This window comes from Miniopterus schreibersii, assembly GCF_964146895.1.
Source record: "Miniopterus schreibersii genome assembly, chromosome: 19".
NCBI lineage: Eukaryota > Metazoa > Chordata > Mammalia > Chiroptera > Miniopteridae > Miniopterus > Miniopterus schreibersii.
The window spans coordinates 905,985-933,062 of record NC_138119.1 but is presented as its reverse complement, the minus strand read 5'-3'; the positions used below and the strand labels follow the sequence as shown (position 1 = coordinate 933,062).

Genomic DNA, 27,078 nt, shown 5'->3' with positions numbered 1-27,078 from the left:
GGGTTCGAGGTCGTTTCCCGGGTGTGCGGGCGGGTCACCTGCCTGAAGTCCCTCCTCGTGCTGCGCCCCGCCTGGGGACTCCTGTTAGCGCTGAGTGGGCACAAGGATGAGAGCCCTGAAGTCCTTGTACCAAAGTGCCTTCCACTGCCAAACACTTTAAGTAAATGCATGTGCGACAGAAACACGTCCCTTTGTGTTTTAAAAAGAAAAGACAACATAGGCGTGGAATGCCCCCGGGCCTCGCGTGGAATTGGCGGGGCTGGTGTAGCTGGGACGCCTTGCTACTGGGGAGTTCCCGGGCCTCCAGGGCACGCAGGTGCCCTGACCTCTCCCGGGCGGAAATCCAACGTCGCCAGCGCTTAACTTCCGGATATGAGCTTCCGCTCCGCGGCCTCCGCGCAGACTCCGAAGTCCTCAGAGGCCGGACTTCCGCCTCTGGCCCTCGACCCGCCCAGCACGACATTGGACTCGCCGCGTTTGAGTCTCCTCAGCGCCCGTAGTTCCTGAACTTTGACCGCTCTTCAGGACTGGCCAGAGGCCAGCACGCATGCGTAGTTCCTCTGAATGGGGTGCCTCCTTCTCCTGGCGGCGGCGGCAGGCGCGGTGGCCGTGGTCCTGGCCCTGCGGCTGTGGCTCGTGCTTCACTCACGGGTCGTTGTACCCCGGGAGTCTCTCAGCCTCATGGCGGTGGCCGGGTCCGGTAAGTATGGGGCGGGACTACAACCCCCAGAGTGCACTGCGACGCCGTCCTTTGATCTCCTTAGCGCTCTGTGCACGTTGCATGCTGGGAGTTGTAGTTTCCCTGCGTCGCCGGAACCAGCCCCCAGCCAGGCACCTTGCGGGTGGGCTGGCGCTTCCGGGCCTCGACTTGAATAACGTAGGAGTGTATTGCCCTCGTCGGTAATAAAGCTCCTCTGCAGCGTATAGTTTTCCAATAAATGATCTGTAAACAGACAGGACGCAGAAGCCTTTTGATGCTGACCTGCAATTTCCCTGGATACTGAAGGGCTGGTTCGCGTGATTGATCCAGGCGTTTGTATTCAGCTTGGGAATCACGATAGAGGCGGCGAGGCGACTCGTCGTGTTTATAAATATACAAAGTCCGCGAGGATGAAACAGTTACGTAGCACCGTCGGGCAGCCGCGCTGAGGACTTTCTGCCCCAGTAGGAGCCGCGGGCTGTCCTGCCAGGGGACACGTGCAAACGGGGTCCCCAGCCCCGCAGGCGTCAGGGTTGAGTGGCAGCTGCAGGGGACACAGGTCACACTGCGCACGTAGGAGCGCGGAGGCTGCACGCAGGTGGAACGATGCTTAGAGAGAGAAACACGGATCGGTTGCCTCTCCGGGGACCGAACCTGCAACCCGGGCATGTGCCCTGATCAGGAATCGAACCCGCGACTTCTGGTCACAGGACGACGCTCAGCGAACTGAGCCGCACCTGCCTGGCCGGCTCCCCGTTTTCCACCTACTCTCCTGACCCTGCTGCACCCTCACCCACCACCCCGTGAACACACGCCTTAGATCTTGCCATCTCAAGTCCTTAAAATCCCACCCCACCCAGGGGCCTCCCTGCTCCTATTAGCTTCACCTCTGAGTCTTCTCCACCTTCACCAGGGATCTCCCCTGACTCCATGGCTTTGGTTTCTCATAGTCATTTTTACTTTTCTCGCCGGCCGGCATCGCTCTCTGTCTGTGTGTGTCTTGCCCCCTCTCCCCTGGGCTTCTTGGTAACGGGAGCCGTGTCTGACCCTTCTCTGTCCCTTCCTCAGCACCTGCTAGTGCTGGTTTTATTTTTATACATTTGTTCTCCTCCTCCCCACATAAAAGTCGTATTCACACAAGGGCACCGATTACTGTTTCCCATGGTTCCTTCTGCTTTGGAGAAATACCTCGAATATAACATCAGTATAATGTAGTCAAGTAGATGTCTAACGTCTAAGGCCTTCCCCTTGTCTTTCCAGGTGGGCACACCACTGAGCTGCTGAGGCTGCTGGAGCACCTGTCCAGTGCTTACTCTCCTAGACACTACGTCATCGCGGACACCGATGAAATCAGTGCCCGGAAGATAAATGCTTTCGAACTCAGTCGAGCTGATAGAGACCCGGGTAGCATGGTAAGGAATTGTTTCCATTTCTATGAAAGTTTCAAGTTGTGTATTGAGTTTAATTTTCTCTGGAAACAATCGCATGGTGCACCTCAGTTAAGATGAGGGTGTGTGAGAGAGGTGAGGCGCGGAGGATGACCTGCAGACTTTTGGCCTGAGCTGCCAGAAAGGGGAGTTGCCCTCGATGTCCGTGAGCAAGTTCACAGGAGGGAGCAGGAGGACTCCAGGCAGGACATCTGTGGAGATCCCAGCAAGACATTGGGTCCATGAGTGAAGTTCAGGAGGGGAGGCTGGGCTGGGATATGAATTTTGGAGTCATACGTGTTTATGCGATGGGACTTAAAATAAGGAAGCGGGTGAGATCACCTGGGGACTGGGTGTAGTTAGAAACCAGAAGAGGAAATGACTGGAGCCCCATGCGCTCTGACTCTCCATGACAGGGCAGTGTGTTTGTCACCGAAGTATCAGCTGTCACCCTCTCCCTCGAACCTGCAGGGCTTCAGACCCCAGCCCTGGGTTTGTGTCACGTCTTCCATCCCCCACCTCGCCTCCAAGGCTGTCCCTCCCTCTTCATTTTCTTCCTGTTCCTGGCAGAGAGGGATTCCCTTCTTCCCAGTTCAAGAAAAAAAACAAAAGAAACCAAACTAAAAAGGTGGGATTTCCTGTCACCACCCCAACCCCACTCTCTGTCACACGTGGACTTAGAACAAAACATCATGAAATCTGTGCACATAGACAGGGGAGGGGCAGGATGGCCAGTTCACAAATCAGCGTTTTTCATTTAACTCTGTACCGTGATAGCTCCCCATGTGAGACGCTGCAGGTGTGCCCTGTACCTGCAGTACCTGCGTGGCGGCCGGTCATACTGACGCACCATTTCCCCTTGGCTGTGCCACAGTGAACGGTTTTATACTTATACTTATTCTGCAGAATTTTCATAACTTTCCAAAATTCCTACAGTAAGTGTGGGTGTTACTTTGATTAGAAAAAAAGAGTTAAAAAAACAACAAAAGCCCAAATGAAATGACCCACTGACCTTAAAGGGCAGGTAAACCCATTCCCAGGAGCGCATTCTGCTGACTGTTGATTGGATTCCTGGTGTGGAGGAAACGCGGGGAGCACGCGAGTGAGTTCCAGGCGGCAGGGAGTGAGTTCCAGGCGGCAGGGAGTGAGTTCCAGGCGGCAGGCAGGGCCCGTGGGCCTGGGAGGCCGCCGAGGAGCGTAGGGAGCTGTGGGAAGGGGAAGGTGTGCTCGGGGAGTGACTGGTCTACCTGCCCTTCCAAACAGACCTCTGGGTGGCCCTGTTGCAAGCAGGCTGGGGGTCAAGGGTGAAGCCGGGAGACGGGCGTGAGGCTGTGGAAGCAACCCCAGCGAAAGCGGGTGCAGCTGCACCAGTAGGGACAGGAATGGGGCAGTAGTTGGATTCTGGCTAATTTTTGAAAGTAGAGTTAATACAATTTCCCGATAGATAGGACGTGGGGGTGAAGGAAAGAGCCCGGCAGAACTTGGGCGCCTCTGGTAGGAGCGGCCGTGAGGGCGGGGTCCCATCACTGGCCTGGAGCCCCGCGCTCCCCGCTTCATCCCGCAGCCCGCGGCTCCGTCTCGGCCCCAGCGCCGCCGCCAGGGGGCAGTGCGCAGCCGGCGCCGCGGCCCGGGCCCGGGCGGGGAAGCGCGGAGGTTCCCGGGCCCGGGCGGGGAAGCGCGGAGGTTCCCGGGCCCGGGCGGGGAAGGAGGGAGGTTCCCGGGCCCGGCGGGGAAGCGGGGAGGTTCCCGGGCCCGCGGTGGGGAAGCGGGGAGGTTCCCGGCCCGTGCGGACGGCCCCGGGGCGCAGGGGCGGGGGGCGCTCCGGAGAGAACCGCGACGGGAAGGGGGAGAAGCGGCCGAGTTACCAGACCGGCCCCATCAGCCTCCGGAGCCGGGGCCGCCCGTGTCTGCAGCGCAGAGGGCCTGGGGAGGGGACAGTCGGGGTCGCCCCGCGCGTGGAGAGCGCCCGGCCTCCGTTGGGTCTGTGCCCGTTTTCTAAGACGACAATTAGAGAGCGATGGAAGTTTTTTTTGTTTTTTTTAAGAAACAAAGCTGAGAAGAGAAAAGCCGCAGGGGAGGTGCTAACCTACTGATGCGAAGTAGGTGTTTCTAAGGCGCCCAGAGCTTGGGGACCCGACTGAGCGGACCCGCCCCGCTCCGCGCACCCGCCGCCGTCCACCAGGGGGCGCCGGCCCCACGCGGCGGCGGGCGGCCTCGGGCAGGCACCTGGGCCCCGAGGCGTGGGCACCTCCTAACTCCCTGGCACCTGCAGCCCAGAAGTGTGAGTGCCCCTCCTAACTCCCTGGCACCTGCAGCCCAGAAGTGTGGGTGCCCCTCCTAACTCCCTGGCACCTGCGCCCGGAAGCCTGGGTGCCCCTCCTAACTCCCGAGCCATCCTGAAAGAAACGAGTTCGCACAGGATGTGGTCGCAGCCGGGGCTCGCCTCCGTCCGAGTCACGTTCTGCACCCACCCTTCAGCTAAGTGCGTTTCTGGAGTGTGACCAACCCTGCAGGCACTTTCCCTCTTTATAATGAACCTTAACTGTGTCCACTTACACGTCAAGGTAAAAACAAAACAAAACGAAAAGCCCTGTAATTTGGAAGCTCGTCCTAGTGAGTGAATATCTGGGTGAGAAAACCTGTAACCCGTTGCAGGTACAGGTCCCGATGCGGCATTTCAGCGAGTCATCGATTGTTTTGGAGCAGTGGGTCAGGTAGACGGGCGCTGGTTCTAGAGCCGTAGGTGGCTACTGCCTGAGACTCCTCCGGAATCTGAACTGCCCACCCTCCGGTCTCCAGGGCGGGCGGTGAGGTTAGACTTCCTCTGGGTGAGATTCTGAGTGGATGGAGTTGGAAACGCTGCCCTCCTTCCAGCCTCTGGTGTTTAGCCATTGCCCTGGGCCAGTTGATCCTCTATAGGATTCTGACAACAGCTGAGTCCTGCAAACCTGCACCCTCACCCTGGCTCCATTCTGCCGCACCAGGCGGTGGAAAGAGGAAGACCGTCTCTGTGGGCACGCGAGAGACCGAAGCTTCTCTTCCTGGGTGCCCAGCAAATCCCTCTTACCTGATGGTCTATTAGCCAGTCGCTGTGGCCGGGCTGAAGGTCATCTGTGCTATTTAAGCCACCGGGCCTACTCTTGGGGGAGGGGGGGCTTGAAATCCCAGCACAGCCACCTGAGACTGAGAAGAGTGACTCACCCCAAGGAACTGGTGACTGTGGGCAGACGAAGGGGAATGAGGGCCAGGAAGGACCCCCGACATCCACTGTGAAGGACTGTAGGCTCCTGGACCAGAGGCCCATAATCATTCCAAGAACAAACGAGTGTTTTCTTTTCCTGAGCCTGAGACTTGTCTTCACAGCGAGACAGACTCAGGTCCGGAGAGCAGCCTCCCCAGGTGCCGGGGACCCAGTCTGGCACCCGCAGCTCCCCCTACAAGCTGCCACGTAGTGGGAGGACCTGGTGCGGTAAGCGCTGGTCGTCCTAATTTCACAACGACTTCCTGAACCATCCAACATCCTTTTGGTATGTGCTATACTTTGCATTATAAGCAGCAGTGATGAGAGAAACCACTTTTGAATTAAACCTTGCCATTTTAGTTTTGTCTTGTTTCCAGGGCTCTGCAAGCAGCATGGCACGCGGTAAATAAGTGGCGTATTGTGCATGTCTGCCTGTGGGGACAGAGCGAGCGACCTCATAGACCACGCTGCTCTGTTGTGGTTTATGACGCCATCGGGAGTCCTCCGAGGGATTATTTCCGTCTCGTCACCAGAACCCTCTATTTAGTTTGTCGCAGACCTAAAGCCAGATACGCCTGTGGTTTCCAGCAGTGATGTCATTCTGGAAGGTTCTTTGACAGTTACGAGCTGTCATATTCTATTAGTGGTTAACTCAGCGTTTTCACTTCATTTCAGAGAAAGTAGAAGCCTGAAAAGAAATTCACTTCTCCACTTTATTTTTTTATTCTCGAGCATTCTGCCTTTCTTGTCTATCCTGCCACTACTCGTTTAGCTTTGTGTCAGTCAAGTGTGTGCGTGGAACCCTGGGAGGCTCTGCAGGCGCGCAGAGTACTGTAGGCCACGTCCTGCCCCGTTTCAGTCAGGAAGCTTGACCAGGATGGACGGATGGATGGACAGACAGACAAATGGTAGATAGAAAGGGTGTTTCACTAACTATATGGTAGAGAGAGTATGAGAGAGTCTCCCTTTCCCATTCTGTTCCTGCCGTTGTGGAACGAGACTGGGTCGTGCTGCTGGGTGTTCCCACTGCAGGACACACTCTGCGCTCACTGACCAGGATGTCACCTGTTGGCTGCCAGGTAGGGGAAACAGCAGAACTCAGCAGAACTCACCAGAGGGCCTCAGGGTCTAAGGTTCAGCAGAAAGGTCTATTTCTAAGGCTCTGTGTTTTTATTCTGGTTTCCCCCAGAAAGGGAAAAGTGTATCTTCCAGATGACATGGGGCATCAAAGACCCCGGCACCAACTCCTGTGTTGAGCACAGCCAAGCTGAGGGGCCCAGGCTCCCCTCTCCATTCCTGCCGCCTGTATGCTCTGTGGTCTGGGAACCGTTCAGTTTACTTTCTGGTTCAGCACCTCCCACCTCTGTCCCCCCTCCTGGAAGGAGAAGCAGCAGTGACTTGATAAGGGATTAATTAGTAAAGAAAGTAGAGGGTCCAGGCCGAGCCCAGGCCCCTCCTGTGCTGGGGTAACGTAAGAGGAGGGATCTGTCATTGTCCCGTGGGGAGTGGGGCGGCCGCATGTGTAAGGTGTGCACACCCTCCCCCACCACAGCAAAAGCCTCCAGACACAACCCCACGCCGCTTTCTAAACGCCGGAAACTCAGGGCCAGAGTGTGTATCCTCACTAGTTCAGGAGAGGTTTCTGTTTTCTCAAGGAGCAGATGGTTCCTAAGGCCATGGGGGGAGGGGAGCACATTAAATTCGACATCCTTTATCCCAGACTTCGCCTGTGTGGTGTCGGCCCCACGAAGCCCCAGTTCTTCTCCGGCTCCTCAGCCCGTGTGTCCCTTCTGTGTGGAACAGGCTGACCTGTTAACCAGCAGGCCTTTGTGGAGATGACAGAGTGACCTTGAGGTCTCGCCCTCGCTCGGATCCCTGGCATCTGGGGGACCAGCTGCTGTATAAGGAGAGCACTCAGGCGCCCTGTGGAAGGGCCTGTGGGCAGAGTGAGGGGCTCTGCCAAAGCCCAGCACTGTGTCCCAGCCGTGCGCTGGCCACCTTGGACTCGGCTCCCTGCCCCGGCCAGCACCTTCTCCAGTTTCACAGGAAAGAACACCCAGCTGAGTGACTCCCGTTCCCACCCCAGGAACTGAGAGCCAAAAACACCAGTGGTCCCGAGCTGCCGAGGGTCAGGTAACCTGTCATTCAGCAGAGATAATGAACCCCAGGAACTCAGATGCCAGGAGGAAACGTTGGTGTCTCTGACTGCGAAACTAATAGCATGTGCTGCAGATTTCAGATACACAGATAGATACAGATACAGGTAGATAGATACAGATATATACAGAGAGAGAGATGTACAGGTATAAATATAGATACAGACACAGACACAAATGGCCTGGAAAATGAAAATACCCTGATACGACCCCTACAATGTGTGGCATCCAGGTCCCCATTTCTCCACGCAAATACTAGTCTGTGTGCGTGCATGTGCACAGGCGCGTGTGCATTTAACACACATTGGGGTGTTCACTTCAGCACTGACAGTGGCCCGTCTCGCACACGTTCCGATGTCTGTGTCACTTGTTACTGCCCCTGTTCCCTGCTAGACACAAACAATGCCCAGTGGGTACCTGCGAGTGAGTCGGGGTAGACGTCTGGAGGCAGAATTGCTAGGTCAAAAGTAGACACACTGAAAATGCTGACATTCCAGACCCCTCCCCAGGAGCCTAGCAGTGTGCGGGACGGAAGCGTCTGTCTCCCAGCCCCACCACGCTGGGCGCCCGGCCTTGCCAGGCAGCAGGCCGACGGAGCCTCGTTGCCTCCTGCGTGTTTGGGTCACCATCTGTCACACGTGCAGTGACCAACTGTTGCCTTGTTTCTACTTGTCTGTCCACCGGCTTTACTCATTGTGAAGCCAGGTCACGTGTCTTACATGTTGGTTTGTAAGAGCTCATCCTATGTCAGTATGTTATGCTCTTTGCCCAAAACATATTGTATAGAAAACTCCCCCCAACTTATTGTCAGAACTGACTTTAATCTTTTTAATCATATTTAGGAACTTTTCTGCCATAACCCAATGATGTGTGTTGCATAAAGCAAGAAAAGGGCTTTTTTACCTAATCTAAAAGCAGTGGGGATGAAAATGAAGACTAATGAAGAAAGCGCTGCCTGCAGACGCTAACTGTGTAACCCTGGTGCCCGCGGCCAGCTGACGGGTCCGTGCTCTCTCCCTCCAGTCTCCCGGACACTACATCCACCGCATCCCCAGGAGCCGCGAGGTCCAGCAGTCCTGGCTGTCCACCGTGCTCACCACCCTCCACTCAGCCTGCCTCTCCTTCCCCCTGACCTACCGCCTGAAGCCAGATCTGGTACGTACACCATGCCCTCAATAGCCATTAGCGCAGTGCCCGACCTGGCCCTCGACCCCCACTAGCCGCCGCCACTGACCACCCGGTACATTTGCGTGGACCCCACACGTGCCCTTCCCCGTGCCCCGTGGTGCTGACGAGCCATGTCTCTAACCATCTGCACCCCACCCACCTGCAGTTCCTGAGCCCCCATCACACGCTCGGCGAGGAGAAAGCTAATTCTTGTCCAAATACACTGTGCTGCTTTGAGGAAAAAGTGTGTCAGTCTGTTGGTTGACTGTCTGTTAAAAGTCATGCTTGTCTCAGTCAAGCCAATTGTTAGATGAAAAGCTTGTCATGGAACCTGCATCGAACCCTTAACAACAATCGGAAAGGGCCGTCGTCTTGGTCGAGGTCATCGAATGCTTTTTAGGTGATTCTGATATTTCAGACGTCAGGTGTTTCAGGAAACATGGCTTTGCCCGGCGTCTGTGACTAGAAATCGTGAGTTCCTAAGACTATTCTTGAGTTTAAAAAGATAAGGGGAGCCCGGCCAATGTGGCTCAGCTGTTGAGCATCAACCTAGGACCCAGGCAAGCGGGGTTTGATTCCTGGTCAGGGCACATGCCCGGGTTGCGGGCTCGACCCCCAGTCGGGGGCGTGCAGGAGGCAGCTGATCAATGACTCTCATCATTGATGTTTCTCTCCCCCCCTCTCCCTTCCTTTGTCTGAAATCAATAAAAACATATTTTTTTTTAAAAAAAAGTATGGGGACCAGAAGCACTTTCTGGAAAGTGAGCTGCCCAGAGAATAGCTGGGTTCGGGGAGAAGTGGAGCAGGTTTCCTCTGAAGGCTGCTGATGGTGGACTCGAGGACCAGGCCCACAGTGTTGGGGAAAGCGCTGCGCGCTCTCGAGAGCCAGGCCTTGATTCTGGTTCCCACGCCCCTTCCTAGAAAAGTGCCTCGCACATATTTGCAGGATGACTTAAAAATAAGTGAATGAACAGGGTGGTGTGAGTCACCACGGAACAAAGACGCCCACACCCCGAACCGGGGCTCCTCTCTGGGGTAGGAAGAGCCCAAAAGCTGGAAGGGCTCCCAAGTCAGCCGGGTGTGTTCCTGGCTTCGCTCCCACCTGGCCGATGTTAAATGAAATGCCCAGGCAGAGAGCTCTGCGCCCGAAAATGGAACCTACGTTGAATTTCCATCAAGTAAAACATGCATTTCAGATTCTATGTGGGTAACGGACTGGGAGAAAGGGAGCATTTCCACCTGTCTGCCTGAGGCTGGGGACAAGTTTCGATGGGTCATCCTCTGAGCACTCCTTCGCCATATGAAAGGAGCCAATTATTCCACCCGGCCACCCTTTCCACGTTTCCTGCCCAGTGTGAGCTCTGAAATGTCTAAGTTCACGGGGCAGCCGGGTGACGTGGACAGTGGGCCATTGTCTGTGACTGGGAGACTGATTTTTTTTTTTAATTGGGCCACAAACTGGGTGGCCCCAGTCACCACAGTTTTTGTAGTTTATCAGGTTTTAATTGGCCTGTTGACACGTGTTTGGAACATTAACGAGAGCCCATTAACTTCTCCCTGATAAGCTGGAGCCCGGGCGGAACCTTGTCTTCCCCTCACTGCCGCTGGTCGGATTCCCTGTAATGACCTTCATCTGGTATTTTAGTTTTTGGTGACCAAAAACCTTTGCGACATGTTCAGAGGAAACTTAGCCGGACAAAGGAAAGGTCAGCTGGCCCCAGATGCCTGTGAGAATAGATGCTCAGCTGAGTCACATATGGAGCCATCGGACCACACTGTCTGCTGCCCCGTTTTCCAGGGTGAACAGACTGACCTTGGGAGCCACTCATTTGCACCTGCTCAGTCCCTGCTCCTGTGTGGACCAGTCCTCGGCCCCCATGCACACCGATCACGCTGGTGTTGCTTTCACCCAGCGTGGGCCCCTCTGCACACTCACACCCACACCCCCCCACACTCATTCACCCACTCACACCCACACCACACCCCCACATACAGCACACGCACACACTTGCCTTCTGTCCAGCAGCCCGAATGGAACATGCATTTAGCAAGTCCAGCCATGGTCAGTCGGCCGGGAGACGTGGCTCTGTGGAACCTCCACGTATCTGGCTTCTTGGGGCCGACAGGCTGCTTCCCGGCTGTGAGCCAAGGTGCCTGTCAGTGCCCTGACTCACTGGCAGGGTGACAGCCAGAGCTGCTCCGTCCAGAAACGACGCACTTAAACAGTGTGGCTTCTGCTGGATGTTTTTTAAGACCTCAGAGCAAAATCTGAGTGGAAATTAGGCCATTTTATCAGTGAGAGGTTGCTTTGGATTATTTTTGGTTTTCTCCAGAGCCTGAAAGTGGTCTTTCTCTGCTTTCTAAGCTGCTGCTCTCCCACTTGGCATCCATTGCAGGCTTCCTCCTGCGGAAGGCCGCGTGCCTCCGCCCCCTCACTCTGTCTCTCTTTCCGCCCACCTCATGCCTGGAGTTGTCGCCAGGCCAGCCGGGCACGGGGGCCCCTTCCTCCCCAGTGACCGCTGGCCTGTTTCCTGAGGTGGAGTGGGGTGCGGAGCTCGGTGTGAGCCCAGCACAGGACGAGGGAGCCTGGTGAACAAGGTGGCGTTCGGGGAGGCCTGGTGTGTGGTCAGAGGCAGTGACCTCGGAGGGACCTGGCCCTGTGGGCAGGCGGGGCTGAGGCAGAGGAGGGAGGTGGGAGGGCGGCCTTGAGGATCTGAGGTTCAAAGGCACAGCCTTCCAGGCAGCCCCGACTCCGAGGCTTCAGCGCCTGGTCTAAAGTGTCCTGTGAGTCGCTTTGGCTCTATTTTTACAGCCTCTGAAAACCAATAGTGACGTCTGTTTAGCATTTTTCAAGCCTCCCTTTGGTCTGAGGGCAAAAAGAAAAGAAGGGAGCCCGCAGGAACGCAGGAGACAGTTGAGGGTGGGGCGGGCTGTGGCCCAGGCCGGCGCCCCTACGGTTCGCAGGCCCGCAGCGGGAGAGTGTGGGAGCTCGGAACCGGCCGAGCCCCCGAGGCTGCCCCCTGCCCCTGGCACCTGGGGAAGGGCTGGGGCTCCGGGAGTCCGAGTGCTGAAGGCGACAGGTCAGGTGGGGTGGGAAGGAGTCGGGGTATCCGAGCTCAGGGGTGGCCGCTGAGCGCCGTGAGGCGGGGGAAAGGGGAAAAACACGTTGCATAACCCTCCTCCGATAACCTTTCACCGCCGAGCTCGCCCCGGGAATTTGGCTGAGAGGCTGAGCGCGTTCCTACGTGTCAGAGCAGCCGAAAGGGACAGACGGGCGTTTCTCACTCACCTGGAGCAGGACGCGGCGCCTCGTCTGCGCTGAGATGGACTTGCGCACGCTGTGCGGCCTCCACCTGAATCCGCTGCCAAACGTCCGCCGGCAGCTGCTCCACTTTACAGCCCGAGTGCTGTGGGGCCACCTGGGCTCTTTATTTTAAAAAAGAAAAAATTACAACTTCGTGTTTTCTAACAGCCTCTGGGGACGAGACGCCGTCTTCACCGTCTTGAATTTCTCGGTTTCCGCCCACGCGTTGTTGGGGGGACTGTGCCTTTGTAGGCCAGTGTTTCCTCTTCGGGAGTTTGCGTTTTGGGGATCCCTGTCTCCCCTGGCCTCCTGCTGTGATTCTCGTTTTTTTCGCAGCACAAAGCCTCCTGGTCATGGAGTTCTGTCTGGTGTTGGACGTAAGTGGAGCTAAATCAGCTGCAGGAGGATCCCTCCTCCACAGGGAACGCGAGATGCGGGGTCCCGCTCCCGCTCCCGCTCCCGCTCCCGCTCCCGCTCCCGCTCCCGCTCCCACAGGGACGGCTCCTTGCGGGAGGGAAGCCAGCGTGACCCCTTCCACGCGGCCCGCCCCCCGGCGTCAGCAGGGCAAACTCTGATGTTCTCTAAGACCAGTGAGCAAACAGCTACACACCTGCTCAGGGGGCCTCACGGCCACCACAGTTTGCTAAGGAGGCAGTGAGGCCTGCAGCGCCCTTTAGAGGGAGGGGTTCCGATGGGGAACAGGGCTGGTGTCACCCCCTCTCAAGACAGCAGGAGCTCCCTGCTGCCGAGACCTCGGTGTTACAGAGAGAACGCGCCTGCCGTGTCTCCCCAGAATGTGAGCACCAGCCTCTGAGTTTCATGTCGGTGACGTCAGAACTCCGTGCTCTGGACTCTGCCCCAAGGACGGACCTGCAGTGGGACCAGCTGTGAGCTCACAAAGGGCAGCAGGTCCCCCTCATTAGCAAGATGCTGCTGGCTCTCGGTCCTCCAGCCCCACTCTTGCTGAAACCATTCGCACAAACCTTTGACGGGAGTTTTTTAAATGTTTGCAGCTGACAGTCTGTGAAGACAGGTTTGTTCTCTTGAGCTAAATATTTTCTCTAAGCAGGTGTCTGCCCAGCCAGTGTGGCCACATCCTCAAAGCCCCAAATCTGAGTTTCCCTCCCCTGCCACCTCCCCACTCCCTGTCCCTCCTGGTCCCCATAGGTTCACCCAGAGGGCACTCCATCTGCTCCCCAGCTCACGGTCCAGGGCTCCCACCCTGCCTGAGGAAATCCATGCTTGTCCTTCTCAAAGTCTCTGTTTTCCCCAGACCAGTCGGAGCTCTTGGTAACAAACCATAAAGTGTTGACCTGATAGCACCTGTGTTCTCTTTCGCCTCCCTTCCTCTGGCTAAAATCACTAAAAACTTTTTTTTTTAATTAAAAATAGAACTGCCTTATGACCCAGTGATTCCACCTCTGGGTATTTATCTGAAGAAAACAAACACACTAATTTGAAAAGATATATGCACCCCCACGTTCGGTGCAGCATTATTTACAGTAGCCAAGCATGGAAGCAACCCAGGTGTACGTTGGTAGACGACTGAATGAACAAGCTGTGGTACAAATACATGATGGAATATTACTAGGCCATGAAAAGGGTGAAAGCCGTAGAGAAGAGCAACACAGCTGTCCCGTGAGTGCTGGCTGAGCAGCAGGCACTGTGCTGATGCCCCTTAGCACAGGGCAGTGGAGTGACCTCCCCCGGCCAGGCCTGGTGGGGGGAGAGCCCACAACCCGGCCCCACCAGGCACCAAGGCACACGGTTGGCTACATATTGCATCTTCACAAGGAATCGTTCAAGACTGAGGGGAAAATCCCTTCAGAGATGGGACTGTTTTTCATGCAAACGCCTCGTTTAGAATAGTGTTCTCTCTCAATTCGCCCTTCACCGTTCTGTTTTCAAGGTGCTGTGTAACGGGCCAGGGACCTGCGTTCCTGTCTGTGCGTCCGCTCTCCTCCTGGGGGTCCTGGGGATAAAGCGAGTGACTATCGTCTACGTGGAGAGCATCTGCCGGGTGGAGCACCTGTCGCTGTCTGGGAAGATCCTGCACCGTTTCTGCGATTACTTTGTGGTGCAGTGGCCGACCCTGAAGCAGAAGTACCCCAAGTCCGTGTACCTGGGGCGGATCGTGTGACGAGGGCGGGCTCACTTCTGTGCAGCTCTGACGTCCGCAGTATTTATTACACATGGGGAGGAAGCTGCGTGTTTACTGTAAACCCTCCTGAGGGGCCTGAGAGTTGCTGGTCGTCAGCGTAAACACGTGTAACCAGCGCAGGTTTAAGGTTTCTCTAAAAACAAACGTTAATAACCCGTTAAGTGCTTGCACCTCTGCCAGGCACCGGATTTCTCCTCTAAAGTCTGTCACCGCCTGCAGGTTACCTTCTCACTTGCTTTAGTCATACTTTCTGTAGAACTAAGTAGAGAGCCTGTATGTAAAAGTTCCTCTTCTACAGCTTTTTTTTAACCAGTATTCTGCGTCGAGAGAAGAAAAGAGAAAGGAAGGCGTTTCTCCGTCTTCGCTCGGCTCCCGCGGCTTTGTTTCCTGCACGGAAGCCGAGGTCCCCGGGGAGCCCGGCCGGCCAGAGGACGCGGGTCTGTGAAGCTCGCTTCCTGTCAGTTTCCTTCCACAGGCTCCAGAACCTGGGCACAGACCCCGGTCTCCTTTTGTTCTTCAGTTTTGCTTTGTGGGGATTTGGCCTCAACCCCGAAGATCTTTTGAACTCTCTCCTTTAGTTGCTAGAATAAATTAGAAGGGGACCATTGCCATAGTAATAAAACATGGTTCTGTTTACCGGGAATCCAAACCCTCAAACATTTTCAAAGGGCATTTTAGTAAACTCACAATGTCACAGAGCCAGGCCATGGTCGTCTCTGCCCTTTGGAGGTTCGAAGGCTCAGGAAACTCCCGTCCAGTCCTGTCCCTCTGAGCTCTGCTCCTCTAACAATGAGAAGACCTCTTGTTGTTGAGGTTTTCATTTTTTCCTCTTAAATCTTTTTTTTATAAGACGTAAACCTAGTAAGGAAATGGTAAGAAATTAGTGATGAGGTTGACTTTTAGTGAAAAGAGCCGTGACCACCAACAGGACGTAGAATTAAAATGCTCAGGCTGGGGAACCTTCTTAGTCCTGGGGAACCTCCCGTCCGAGTGAAGTCAGCAGGACGTTCTCCTGGGCGTCTGGCTGCGGAAACGCGAGGCAGGAGGCGCTCGGAGCCTCTGGGCTCCGAGGCCAGGGGCGGGCAAGAGGCAGCTCCTCCTGCCTCGGCTCGACTCCTCAGATCTCAGCTCTGACTCCACCGACAAGGCCTGGGGTCTAGAGCAGACACGGACGTGAAATGACTGCTTTTCTGGAGGGAAGGCGGCTTCTCAGGGGCCTCGTACGCGCATCGCGTCCATCCTTGGGGGCTCCACTCTATTCTTTGGTCCAAGTGGCACCGGGTAGATGGTCAGTAGTGAAACTGAGCAGGTCCATTCAGTGGCTGCCGGTCTGCTCCGGGCAGCTCCCGGCCCCCAGGGCAGCCCTGTGGCAGAGTCTCCCATCGGACCAGAGCCCATGATGCTCAGGAAGAGAGCTGTGGAAAAGACACCGATTTTTCCAGAAATACACAGCCCAGATGTTCTGCAGAGCTTCGCTGAGGCAGTGGTTAGCTGGGACGTGGGAGAGCATCGTGTGTTGTCATGAAGCTTGGAAACCCCTGGGGTTCCGGCTGCAGCTCACACGCACACGCAGAGCCCGGAGGGGCTCGCGTCCTCACGCCTTCGCAACCAGCTGCTGTTAGGGCTGATTTGCATCCCTGGTGTCCCTCTAGCAGAGGGGCCACGGTTTCCATGCTGCGGGTGTCGGTGGCATTGAGAAAGGTGGTGCTCAGGTCTCAACCCGAAGGCCATCAGAGCTCACTGGTCCTTCCCAGCTCCTCCTGAAACGCCGGGGACACAGCCTTTACTGGAAGAGGCTGTTCATGGAAAACTCAGGGAAACCGAACATCCTGCCCACCCCCACTTCCCCCGAGGTTCTTATCTGCAGCTCAGCTGTCCTCCAGCCGGGCGGCCGGCCAGCTTGGAGAGTCCTCCCTGCTCCCAACAGGATGCCCGGGCGTCATCCCAGGAAGCCGTGGCCTGGGCTGAGGGGAGCTGTGACAGTGACGACCAGAGGACAGCCGTGTGGCTTCAGGCTGCATGGAGGAGGTCCTGGCAGGAGGGGATGGGTCAGCGTCCCTCACCAGAGCCACCTGAGCGCGCTGTGGGCCTTCCCGGCACAGGCTACCTGGGGGGCCCACCTGCCCTCCCTCTGGTTCCTCAGGTTCATCACTGCCCTTGCCTCTGAGCAGCCCAGCAGAGGGAGTTTGAGAGCAGGTGTTAAGCACCTTTCACCCCCAGAGCATCACCCTGAGTGTGAAAGGGGACCCTCCTTCCCCGCAGCTCGGAGTCCCGTGGCCACAGCCTAGGCCAGCTCTTCAGCACCCCCGTCTTACCAGCTCAGTTTCTGAGGAACGGAGGCACCGGAGATTAGGTGACTGACCCGAGGTTTCACAGCAGGGAAGCGGCAGGGCTGGGATGTGCACAGAGGCCTGAACCCCGCGGCGCGGGGATGGAGAGCGAGGGGCCGGGGGCTCCGCACGGGAGGTGAGGCCAGGCCCCGAGGAGAGGGGCGCCCCGTGGGGCCCCCAGGCTGCCGCCTTCAGTGGTCCCCAGCATCGCCTCTCCGTCCCACCTCCCTTTCACTGCCCCGAAAAGTCGGCCCGGTCTCAGCGCCTCCCCGACGCTGTGCCACGGCCGCCACCCACGGTCAGCGCCGAGCCCGCGCCACCTCCGATGCGCCCGTGGAAGCGCGGGAGGAGGGAGGGCTTGCAGACTCCTCGCAGCTGCCTGGCCCACGCCCGGTCACGCGACCTCGGGCCGACGGAACGCAGGCGCCGGCCGCGGGCTTCTCCCACGCGGGCCCGGCCGCGGTGCATCCGGACCCACGGCTCTCAAACGTTTGGGGCTCGGGACCGCGTCACACTCGTGGGCGCTCTGGAAGACGCCAAGGAGCTTTCGCCGTGTGGGCTGTTCGTCCGCATTTGCCACGTTGGGATTTAAGCGGGAGACGGCGCAGACACGGGTGCCTCCGCCGGCGGCGCGCTCCTGTGGCACCTGGAAAACGTCCCGGAGCCGAGCCGGGAGGCAACAGCTTCTTAGTGCGACTGTGAAACAGCTTCAGCTCGAGACCCGGGAAAGATCTTGACCAGATGCCGGGCGTGGGGGGGCTCCAGGGGTCCCCGCCGTGGGGAGTCCCTGCAGCCTTCCTGGTCCCCGGGGGGCTCAGGCCCGGGATGGGGGAAGCCCCCCTTCTGCGCCCCAGCCCTGACCCACAGAGTCCACCGTTTCCCACCACGAGCTCTGGGGGATTTGCTGCAAAGCAAGAGGCCCCCGGGCGGTCACCTTCCCGAAGGGGCCCGTCTGGCTTCATCTTAGGAGGGGAGAGCCCCCCCCCCAGGCGCGGGGAAGACGCGCGTCTACCCGAGGGAAAGGCTCCGCGGCTCGCCGCGCGCTAACCACAGGCAGGCCCACGGCCCAGCCCCCCTCCTGCCCCGGAACGAGGGTGTTTCCACTCGGTGAGCTCGGTCCCGTGCGTGAGGCTCAGCGGCAGGAGCGCGGGAGGAGACGGCGCCGAGCTCAGGCCTCAACTCCGCGGAGGAGAGCGAGGCGCTGGAGGGCGCGCAGGCCTCTCGTCTGACGTGGATCCTTCACCTCCCCGGGAGCTGCTGGAAACTCGACGGGATGGAGACCAGCTGCCCGGCTTTGGGCTGATGGGACACGGGGACCTCAGCGACGGGGCCCGGGGCCACCCACACACCCCACCCCACCCCCGTCCCCCAGCGGCTGCAACGCCCAGAATGTGCCCCGGAGACCGTCCTGCAATCGAACCCGCAGCCGCAGGAGGGGCGGAGGGTCTGGAATGACCGTCTCCTCCTCTCAACAATAAAAAGAGAAACGAAGTCTCCGTCTTCAAAGAAAAGGGAGGGAGCCCAGGGCTTTTATGGAACCGCTGGCAGGCGGCAGGGCAGGAACCTGAACCCGCCCCGCCTCGGCCGGGCCCCTGGCAGCCGCGCTGGGCAGGCTCCGCTTTCAGGAGCATTTGCCCCGAATCCCGGGGCCTGTCCGCGCCGGGCCCTGCACCCCCCCCAGCCCCCCCCACCCCCACCCCCACCCCGTCCAACCAGCCACGTGCGGGCGGAGCCTAGAGCCCAAGGAAGTCACAGAAACAAAGTATCCGTGGCTGGAGGGCGAGGTCTGAGGTTTGGCTCCGCTGCACCGCCAGGGGCCCGGGCGGGGAGGGGGTGAGGAGGGGGAGGGGAGAGGGGGAGGGGGTGAGGGAGGGGCGAGGGGGAGGGGAGAGGGGGAGGAGAGAGGTGGAGGGGGTGGGGGAGGGGGGTGGGGAGGGGGAGGGGAGGGTGGGGGAGGAGAGGGGGAGGGTGGGGGAGGGCGGTGGGGCGCACGCGCAGTGAGTGGAGACTCAGCCCTCCTGACAGCAGGGCCCATGGGCGCACAGAGCGCCTCCCACCAACCTCCTCTCCCCTCCAGCACCTACTCAGGCATGTCAGCGTCCCCACAATTAGGAGTTTTTAAAACCATAGGTCCTGTAAGAAACCTTTACTGTGTGGATTATGCCTAAAAGGAAACCAGGTTTTCAAATGGGAACCAGGAAGGAAGCATTAAAGTTACTTTCATTTCACGTCTAACTCATGGAAAGCTCAGTCTGCAAACCTGGCTCCTGGCCCTGGGTAGGTTTCTCTGACTGAAAACACTCGGTCCGACCTTTCGATGCCCTGCTGTCAGGGACGAATGTCACCTTCTCTGTCCACGTGGGCCTGGGCTCCTCGCCATTCAGTAAATATTTGAGGTGCCCAGCATCACCTTGATGAGATCGTCACAGGGCTCAAGGGCACTGACTCAGAGGCGTCGCCTTCTCCAGGGACACACTCCCAACCTCTCAGGTGATTTGTAGCACCGGTCACCTCAGGACGTGACGATCAGAGGCGGTGCGGCCCCCCGGTGCCCCGCTGAGGCCTGGGCTCGGCCACCCAGATTGTTTAATTGCAGTTCGTCTCCGTGTCTCTAGGTTTGTTTCCCCGACACACAACACGGAGGGTTTGGGTGAGACCCTCCCTTCGAGGGGCAGAGCGGCCACAGGAGGGCGATGACAGCAGCGTCCATCGTCCATCCAGGGCTAGTGACCTACTGAGCCCTCAGATCCTGAGACCCTCCACTGGCCACTTCCCTCCTCTCGGGGCAGCCAGGCGCCCTGCCCACGCCCATGCTCCCTTCCCTAGGCCCAAGTTGGCTGCTGGGTCCAGAATCCCCCATCTCAGTGGCCCGGCCCTGCTCCTGGGACTTGCCTGTGCCTCCCCCTCCCAAGGATGGTGCGATGGTGAGGTGGGAAGGGTGGTGGGGACAAGACCTGCAGGCCCAGACAGACCCCAGGCCTGGCTCCTGGTGCAGGTGGAAGCCGGTGGGAGGAGCAGTGAAAGCTCCGGCCTGAGCTCCAGGGGTGGCCGCACACAGGTGCGAGCCCCTCAGGGCAGGACCATGGGATCAGAAATGCAGAATCCGAAAGCAAAGAAAAGAAACTTGGGGCTGTTTCCCTTCCCTCCATATTTTTTAAAAAGGTGAGTTAACATAAAAACCTACAAACCCACGGAGCCCCCATGCTGTACCTCGGTTGTTTCGGGTCAGTTTTCTAGGTATCGGTGCAGTCTCATCCCTTTGCTGAGCAGCCGTCTGTGGGCGTGGGCTGTGCTGAACCCACCCCCGGCAGCCATCTGGCGTCCATCCACCCTGCGTTTTCTAGAACAATCCTAACTTTAAATGTCTTTGGCGTCTTTTCATGGAAATAAATGAACAAGGCAGGGAAAGAAAGCCTTTGTCAGGCCCTCTGGCCAGAGCTCTGTCTCCTGCTTACTTCCAGCTGTTTCTGCTGCCCTAACTTAGAAGCCACCAGTGAAGGTCAGCCCGGTCCTGCAGACCACTCAGCCCAGGCGGGGTCACCAGGAGGGGTCCCCAGGAGGGCTCTGGGAGTGCACAGGCCGCTTCGCTTCCTGGTTTAGGTGACAGGAGGGGACACCCCACCCTCCTCCAGCATCTCCACACTGCCCCTCCGAGGCTCAGCCAGAAAGAACAAAAAGTGGCCGTTAGAATTGGGAGTGAGCCCAGCTGGCGTGGCTCAGTGGTTGAGCATCGACCTAGGATCCAGGAGACTGAGGCTCGGTTCCTGGTCAGGGCACAGGCCTGGGCTGGACTCGATCCCCAGCAGGGGGCGTGCAGGAGGCAGCCGATCAATGACTCTCATCACCGATGTTTCTCTCTCTCTTTCTTCCTTCCTCTCTCTCGAAATCGATAAAAATATGTATTTTTTAGAATTGGGAGTGAGGGCTGGGAAGCTCGGATGTGGGAGCTGTGCCCAGCTGGATAAATTATTAGAGGTTTGGCTGAACAAAAATACCTGAAGTTCTGTCTGAACTTTCCAGTCGGGGAAACACCAGGAGCCGGGCCACCTGGTGAGGTGGGGAGCCTCCTCTGACGGTCGCCTGCCTCTCCAAGCGGACTCTGGGGTTGCGAGTTCGGAGAAAGCATTTATGGAGAAGTGAGCCTGAACTGGGGCATTCACGGGGTGCAGCTTCAATGGGCAGAGGGGATGGGGGGACACTTCGAGGAGGGCGAAGAGGAGACACGAGCAGAACAGCAGAGGCGGGAACAAGAAAGGAATCGCTGAGGTTTGGTCAGCAAACCTGTCTGACCACAGGGGGTCCTGGGGGGAATAATGGTTTAAAAAAAGGCAAATTAAGTCTGAATTGTGTTTGGGCTGAATTAACAAAAACAAACAAAAAAAGATCCCATCAAACATCACAGTCATTATTATCGTTGTTATCGATGCTCTGCTAAGGACGTTTGTGCAGGAAAGAGCCGGCACCGGGACCTGAACCTCTCCGGGAGGACCCGCAGCGTCTGGGAAGCAGGTTTAGAGGAGGGTCCCGCCCACAGCTGATAAGAGCGGCTGCTGCGCCCAGTCTGTTCACACAAACAATGTGGTTCACGCTCAGGTCCGGCCTTCCACGCGGGGGTCGGGAATCAGGTCCGGGCCCAGTGAGAACCTCGGGCCCCGAGTCTCTAGCGAGCTTCCCTGGTGGAAAACGCCGGACCACAGCATCACCTGATTTAATGTCGATAAACACAATTTTCATGAAGACTCAGAAACACAGAATGTGAGAAATGTCCTTGAAAAGCAAAGGACAAACATGCGGCACTGTGTCCCCCATGACCCTTCCCTGAGACAGAGGACTCTCGGCCGGTCCGGCCGCTCCGGGGACAGGGACAGGCCGAGGCGGTCGCTCCCCACTGCCAGGTCCTCTCCCTCGAAAAGTCCGGCTGCTCCCCTCACAGTGGACTGGAGTTTGTTCGCAGTGTAAATGGATTCACTGTAATTTCCACTCACAAATCGTGTGTTTTCCGAGTTGAATGTAAATGTATCACGTCGTAGCGATTTCTAGACTCGTGGCTCCAGCGTGGGTTGGGGGGGAACGGGGTGCCTGCCGCCTGCCCGCCGGGCAGACTGCACAAGCCCGGGTCCAGCTGGAGCTGCGCTCCCAGCAGCAGTCGCAGGGCAGCCGGAGGCCCTGCTGGGCTCGCGGGGGCGCGTGGGGCGGGCGTGGAGCAGATGAGCTAGTCCGGGAATTATTTTCCACCCTTTGATGGAAGGCCGGCTTCCCAGGAAAAGGCAAGTTCTTCGGGTAAGAAGTGTCCAGTAGAGCGGAACTTCTTTCCCGCTGGTTAAATTTAGATCAGAGACAATAGCATCAGGCTCAAATCTCCTCTGGGTCTGGAGGCAGCATTTTCCCTCGAGGGTGAGGGGCGCCCTGTGTCTCACCCACGTCCATGAGCGTCTGTCCGCACAGCTGCTGCCCCCCCCCCCGCCAGGCTGACAGACTTCAGGGAAGGGCCGACCCAAAGCTCTTAGCATTTACCCGGGGAGTCCCCAGCTGGGACAGCCCGGGCCCCTTGCGGCCCGTGTCTCTGAGTGACGGGGAAGCCCGTGGTCTGTAGTGGCACAGAGGTGGGGGCCGAGAAGGCGCGTCAGCCGAGACAGGCAGTGGCCACTCGCTGGGTTTATCCACTGCATCGGCGCGGGAACCAAGTCAGGAGAGGAAGGAGCGTTATCATTAAGCGACTGCCTCTTAGACAAGCCTCTTGGTGTCGAGGGACAGACGGCCACGTGTGCTGGCTGACGCAAAGCCAAGGATGTATTAAAAGGGAGGCTGGAGGGGTTGTCCCCAGGGAATGAAATAACTGTGACGGGCCCGGCTGGCGTGGCTCAGTGGTTGAGCATCGACCTATGAGCCAGGAGGTCAGGGTTCGATTCCTGGTCTGGGCACATGCCAGGGTTTCAGGCTCCATCCCCAGCAGGGGGCGGAAGGAGGCAGCCGGTCAGTGACTCTCATCATTGATGTTTCTCTCTCCCCCCCTCTCTCTCCCTTCCTCTCTGAAATCAATAAAAACATAATTTAAAGGAAGGAAGGGAGGGAGGGAGGGAGGGAGGGAGGGGGATGCCTCTCCATAGGGCTGGTTCCTCGTGTTCAGTAGCCCTCTCCTCCTCAATCCTCTCGCACCCAGCACCAGCACCCAGCAGTACAGTAGTTGACAGAATGGAGTCTGGAGCCCCTGCGTAGTCGGGCGGGCCGCCGTCTCCGGGCCACAGATCCTTCCCTTTCCCCTCTGGAAGGAGCGTGAGAGCACCCACCTCGCAGAGCTATGTGGAAAATGCTCTGCGCAGGGCCTGGCACCGGGCGAGCGCTGTGGGCGTGAGCTCTCGCGACCCATCGAGCCTCTAACGACAATTATTCTTTCATTAAGCAAACACTCGCCTGGCCCCGCGTGGCGCCAGGACACCAGCTCCGCTAAGTAACGCGCCTGAAGTCTCACAGCTGAGAACCACTCGTGCTGGGTTTGGACCAAGTGGGTCTGACTCCAAAAAAGTGCTCGGGGGGAATTCCTATCATTTCACACACACACACCCTTTTTTCTGCTTTCTTTCTCTCACTATGGTCATAGATGTGAAAGAATTCGTCTCAAATGTAAGGAACACACAGTCGAGCGAAAGAGAAGTGAGACAATTATAATCGAGTCCGACAGTTTCCGTGGCCAAGGTGAAACTCGCAAAGTCACCGGAGCCCAGAGGGGGCCTTAACCAGGCCGGGGGGAGCAGGGAAGGCTTCCTGGAGGAGAGAACCAAGATCCTAGCGAGGGGAGCCAGGTAAAGCGCAGGACGACAGGTGGACAGAGGCTTTCTGGACACAGCCGCTTCACTAACTACTGCGAGCAGGCCACTGCCTGGAACGGAGAAGGTGAAGGCGGAATATACGAGGACGGGAGGGCTTTCTGCCCTTTTGTTTCCCGGGCGGGTCATCAGGGAGACGTCCTGTGTGAAGAGGGTTTCCAACCCCAGGTGCGTGGAGTTCATCCTGGAAGCACAGGTGAGCCCCGCAGTGGGACGGGTGCCACTACCCCTGGGCACAGGTGTTCTTGGTTAAATCAAAGATACAAGAGCAAACGTCCTGACTTTTCCTGAATCAGTTTAGGTAAAACCAAGCAGGGGAGCCATGACTTTGCAGTTTGCACGGACTTGGCCTTGGTCATGGCTGTGTCTCTAGGGCTCGGGCGGAACCAGTAAACACTCAGCAGGTGCTGGTTGAATGAACAAGCCAGCTGGATGAAAAGGTGTGTGTATTTTAAGAGCACCCTTTGCTGACCTTCATTTGCCCTCTGTGAGTGGATGCTGGCTCGGACGGTATTTTTGGCTTACATCTGAAGGAGCTGGGAAGGTACTAAGTTATGTATTAACCAGCCTTTTAGATGGTTATATCAGTGACTCAGCAATCCTCAGGAGGTAACACTGCAGTTTTAACTTGTAAATAATAAGTGGGACTCAGCTAGAAACCAGTAAGGAGCAGATGCACAACACGACCTCTGCCCGGCCAGTGTGGCTCAGCGGTTGAGCATCGACCTAGGATCCAGGAGGTCGCGGTTGAATTCCCAGTCGGGGCACATGCCCGGGTTGCGGGCTCGATCCCCAGTCGGGGGCGTGCAGGAGGCAGCCGATCAATGACTCTCATCTCTCTCTCTCTCCCTCTCCCTCTCCTTTCCTCTCTCTGAAATCAATAAAAACATATTAAAAAAACAAACAAACATGACCTCTATCCCATGCATTTCAGATTTAAGACGTAAGAGAAAGGCGGAGATAACACCCAAAGAGGGTCAGAATATGCCGCTCAAAACGTGTCGCTCTGGCCTCAGGATTACTTTGAAGTGAAGGCAATTAGGAAACAGCAGGCACAGGAGGAGCCTCTGCCCTCCCCGTTTCCACCTAAGCTCCGGGCATAACTGTCCCTTTGGAACGTGTCTCCTCCCCTCTCCTGTGCCGGGAAGAGACGGACTCGCTCACTAGAGACTCGTCCCTGGTGTCTGCACAACAGAGCCTAGAACCACCCCACAGTCACTGTCCCTCAGGTGACCACTGCAGGGCCCCAGCCCCTCCCCTTCCCGTGCCTCCTCCAAGGGCTGCCGCCCGGGTCACAACGGCACACACGCCGCCCAGCCCAACCTCTTCTAGGGGTCCCGTGTGTGTAACAAAACTTTCCTCCTGTGAATCTGCCTCTGTCTGTTTAATTTGCAGGCACCAGTCACAGAAATAAGAGGGTAGAAGAAACCTCTTCTTGTTTGCTTTTTACTTCCTGACACATGCCTGAAAGCGGGTGATCAGCACCAAGACTGACTGTGTGATAATCACTAAAGGTGGCTGAACTCACTCGTGCCAAGGTAGTCCGAGAATAAATGGCGTGTAAGATAAATGAGAGTTTTTAATGAAGTGTAGTTTCCCCTAGGGAACATATACTTAAAAATTATATTATCATTTAAATCTCACACAGACACATGAGGGATCCCCCCTTTTTTTCCTATGTAACTTTTGATAAGACAGCAGTAAAACCAAGCAATGAAGAGGCTTTTTTAAAAATGACTTTAGAGGGAGAGAGGAATGGAGAGAGAGGGAGGAACACCGGTCGGTTGCCTCCCGTACAAGCCCCGCCTGGGGCTGGAACCGGAAACGCAGGCATGTGCCCTGATTGGGAATCGAACCGTCAACCCTTCGGTGCTCAACCAACAGCCACACTGGCCAAGGCGAGAAGCAAATTTTAAGAGCTGAAATTGGTTTGTTGTTGTTTTTTTGCTTTGGGAATAATGCCTATAAATTAGCCCCACAAGGCAGTTTGCTTCCAAACTTCTTGAAAAAAGACTAGCTGAGGGCAACGTATCTTTTAAATCTGTAACCTTGATCCAAGCATTTGAAAACGCAAAGCTGGAGAAAGCAATGGAATCCAGAGTGCCGGCCAATTCCAAACACACAAAGGAGTGGACGGATTTTTTCCTATTATGTGGGCCTCCCCTAAGTAATAAGGATTTCGCTTCAACAACCATCATAAATAAGGGGTGGTTCTTTATCTAGAGTGGCTGGAAAAGGGGCCTCCCTACTTAATGTCAGTTTTTGGATGAATTATCAGATGCATCATTCAAAAATTTCTATTGTTAAGTCACCTCAATACTTAATTTATCTAGACGTATTTTAATCTTCTTCAATTTAGAAAACAAGCACAGAGGGTTTTTCAGGACCTTGGATCATCACTGTCGCTCCTTCAAAGCCAGTTCCTCAATCTTTGACCCCTGGTTTGGCCTGGCCTCGGCCCCCACCCCATCCTACTCCTCTCTCTCCTGCTCGATGCCTCCCCGGTTCTCCATACATTTGCCTCCACAGCTGCTTCTGCCGGAAATACATCCGCCCCTAGCTCCCGGACATTCAGGCCTCTGCCTGGGAGGGACCTCCTCCCGACCACCCTCTCCAAAGCGGCACACACTGCATGGGGCTCACGACTCCCTGAAATTATATTCCTGTTGTACTTGCTGACCAAGACTTGTGCCCGCCCCCACTGGAGGGAAAGGCCCTGAAGAGGGACCTTAACTATCTGTCCACCCTGGTACTTCCAGGATTCGAAGGTCCAGTACACGGTGGACACTCAGCAAGTGGCTGAAGAATGAGCTGAATGGAATAAAGGTCTCTCAAATGGCACGCCTTCAAAATGCATTCTTTATGATCCGTTGTCAGCCTGTTGTTTTCCATCCATTTATCAGATAATCGCTGAATCGCTACTGTGTATAAAGTGTGGGAGATACAATGTTGCACAGAGCAGTTCCTGCCCTCCTGGAATTTATAACCTAACCAGACAAATTCAGCTAGCTCAGTTTTCTGCTCACTGTGTTAATGCTTTTAATTACACTGCATGAAATGCCTGTTTTCCAGATGTCTTCATTGCCAAAAGGTAGATGTGTTTATTTCAAGAAACAGGTAGGAAGCCACTTTTCTGCATCATCTAGAAATACTGTCCTTTGTCGGGACAGGGCCGTGTGCTGACATTCAGACCACCGAGAAGATGACTCCTCAGAGAGGAAGAACCGCAGGTCCGCAGGGAGCTCGGCCTTCACGTCCCGCAGTAAACAGGCTGCAGAGGAATTAAGCTGCATTTGTGTTTTGATACCATCTTAAGTTGTCTAAGGTCCTGGACGAGCAGCAGAGACTGGAATGTGAGACGAGTGTGAGTCACTCTGCTCCAGAGGCTAAGCGACGTGGTGTTGACCCTGCCCCCCAACAGCAGCTTTCAAACCTCATCACCGCCCAGATCTAGAGCAGAGTCGCCGTAAATAAGCCACAGCTGGGCGGCCGCGTGTGACGGGACAGGCACCCGGCCTGGACACTCCCCGGCCCTCTGCCCCCAGGATGGAAGGCAGCAGTGGGAAGCGCAGGCAGGCCCACCAGAGCCTTTGTTCCTAGCCTCTTGGGAAGGTTGTGAGCCCCACAGGCCTCGGCCCTCTTCCCAGCCACCCTCCCCCGCCGGCTGATCTCGAACCTCAGCAGTGGGCACCTTCCTTGGTCCTGAGTGGCAGGTACACTGCTGGGGGCCTCACTGCTCCCAGCGGGACGGGCAAGGCGGCGGCAGGA

At 56.9% G+C, this 27,078-nt stretch overlaps 1 protein-coding gene across 1 annotated transcript; it reads left to right on the top strand.

Annotated features, from left to right (window-relative positions):
* Positions 1-423: 423 nt before the first annotated feature.
* ALG14 (ALG14 UDP-N-acetylglucosaminyltransferase subunit) lies at positions 424-14,853 on the top strand. Its single transcript, XM_081120314.1, has 4 exons — positions 424-700; positions 1,961-2,112; positions 8,548-8,679; positions 13,905-14,853. The coding sequence occupies exons 1-4, from the start codon at positions 565-567 to the stop codon at positions 14,133-14,135; spliced, it is 651 nt and encodes a 216-aa protein (XP_080976440.1). The 5' UTR covers positions 424-564; the 3' UTR covers positions 14,136-14,853.
* The last annotated feature ends 12,225 nt before the right edge of the window (positions 14,854-27,078 follow it).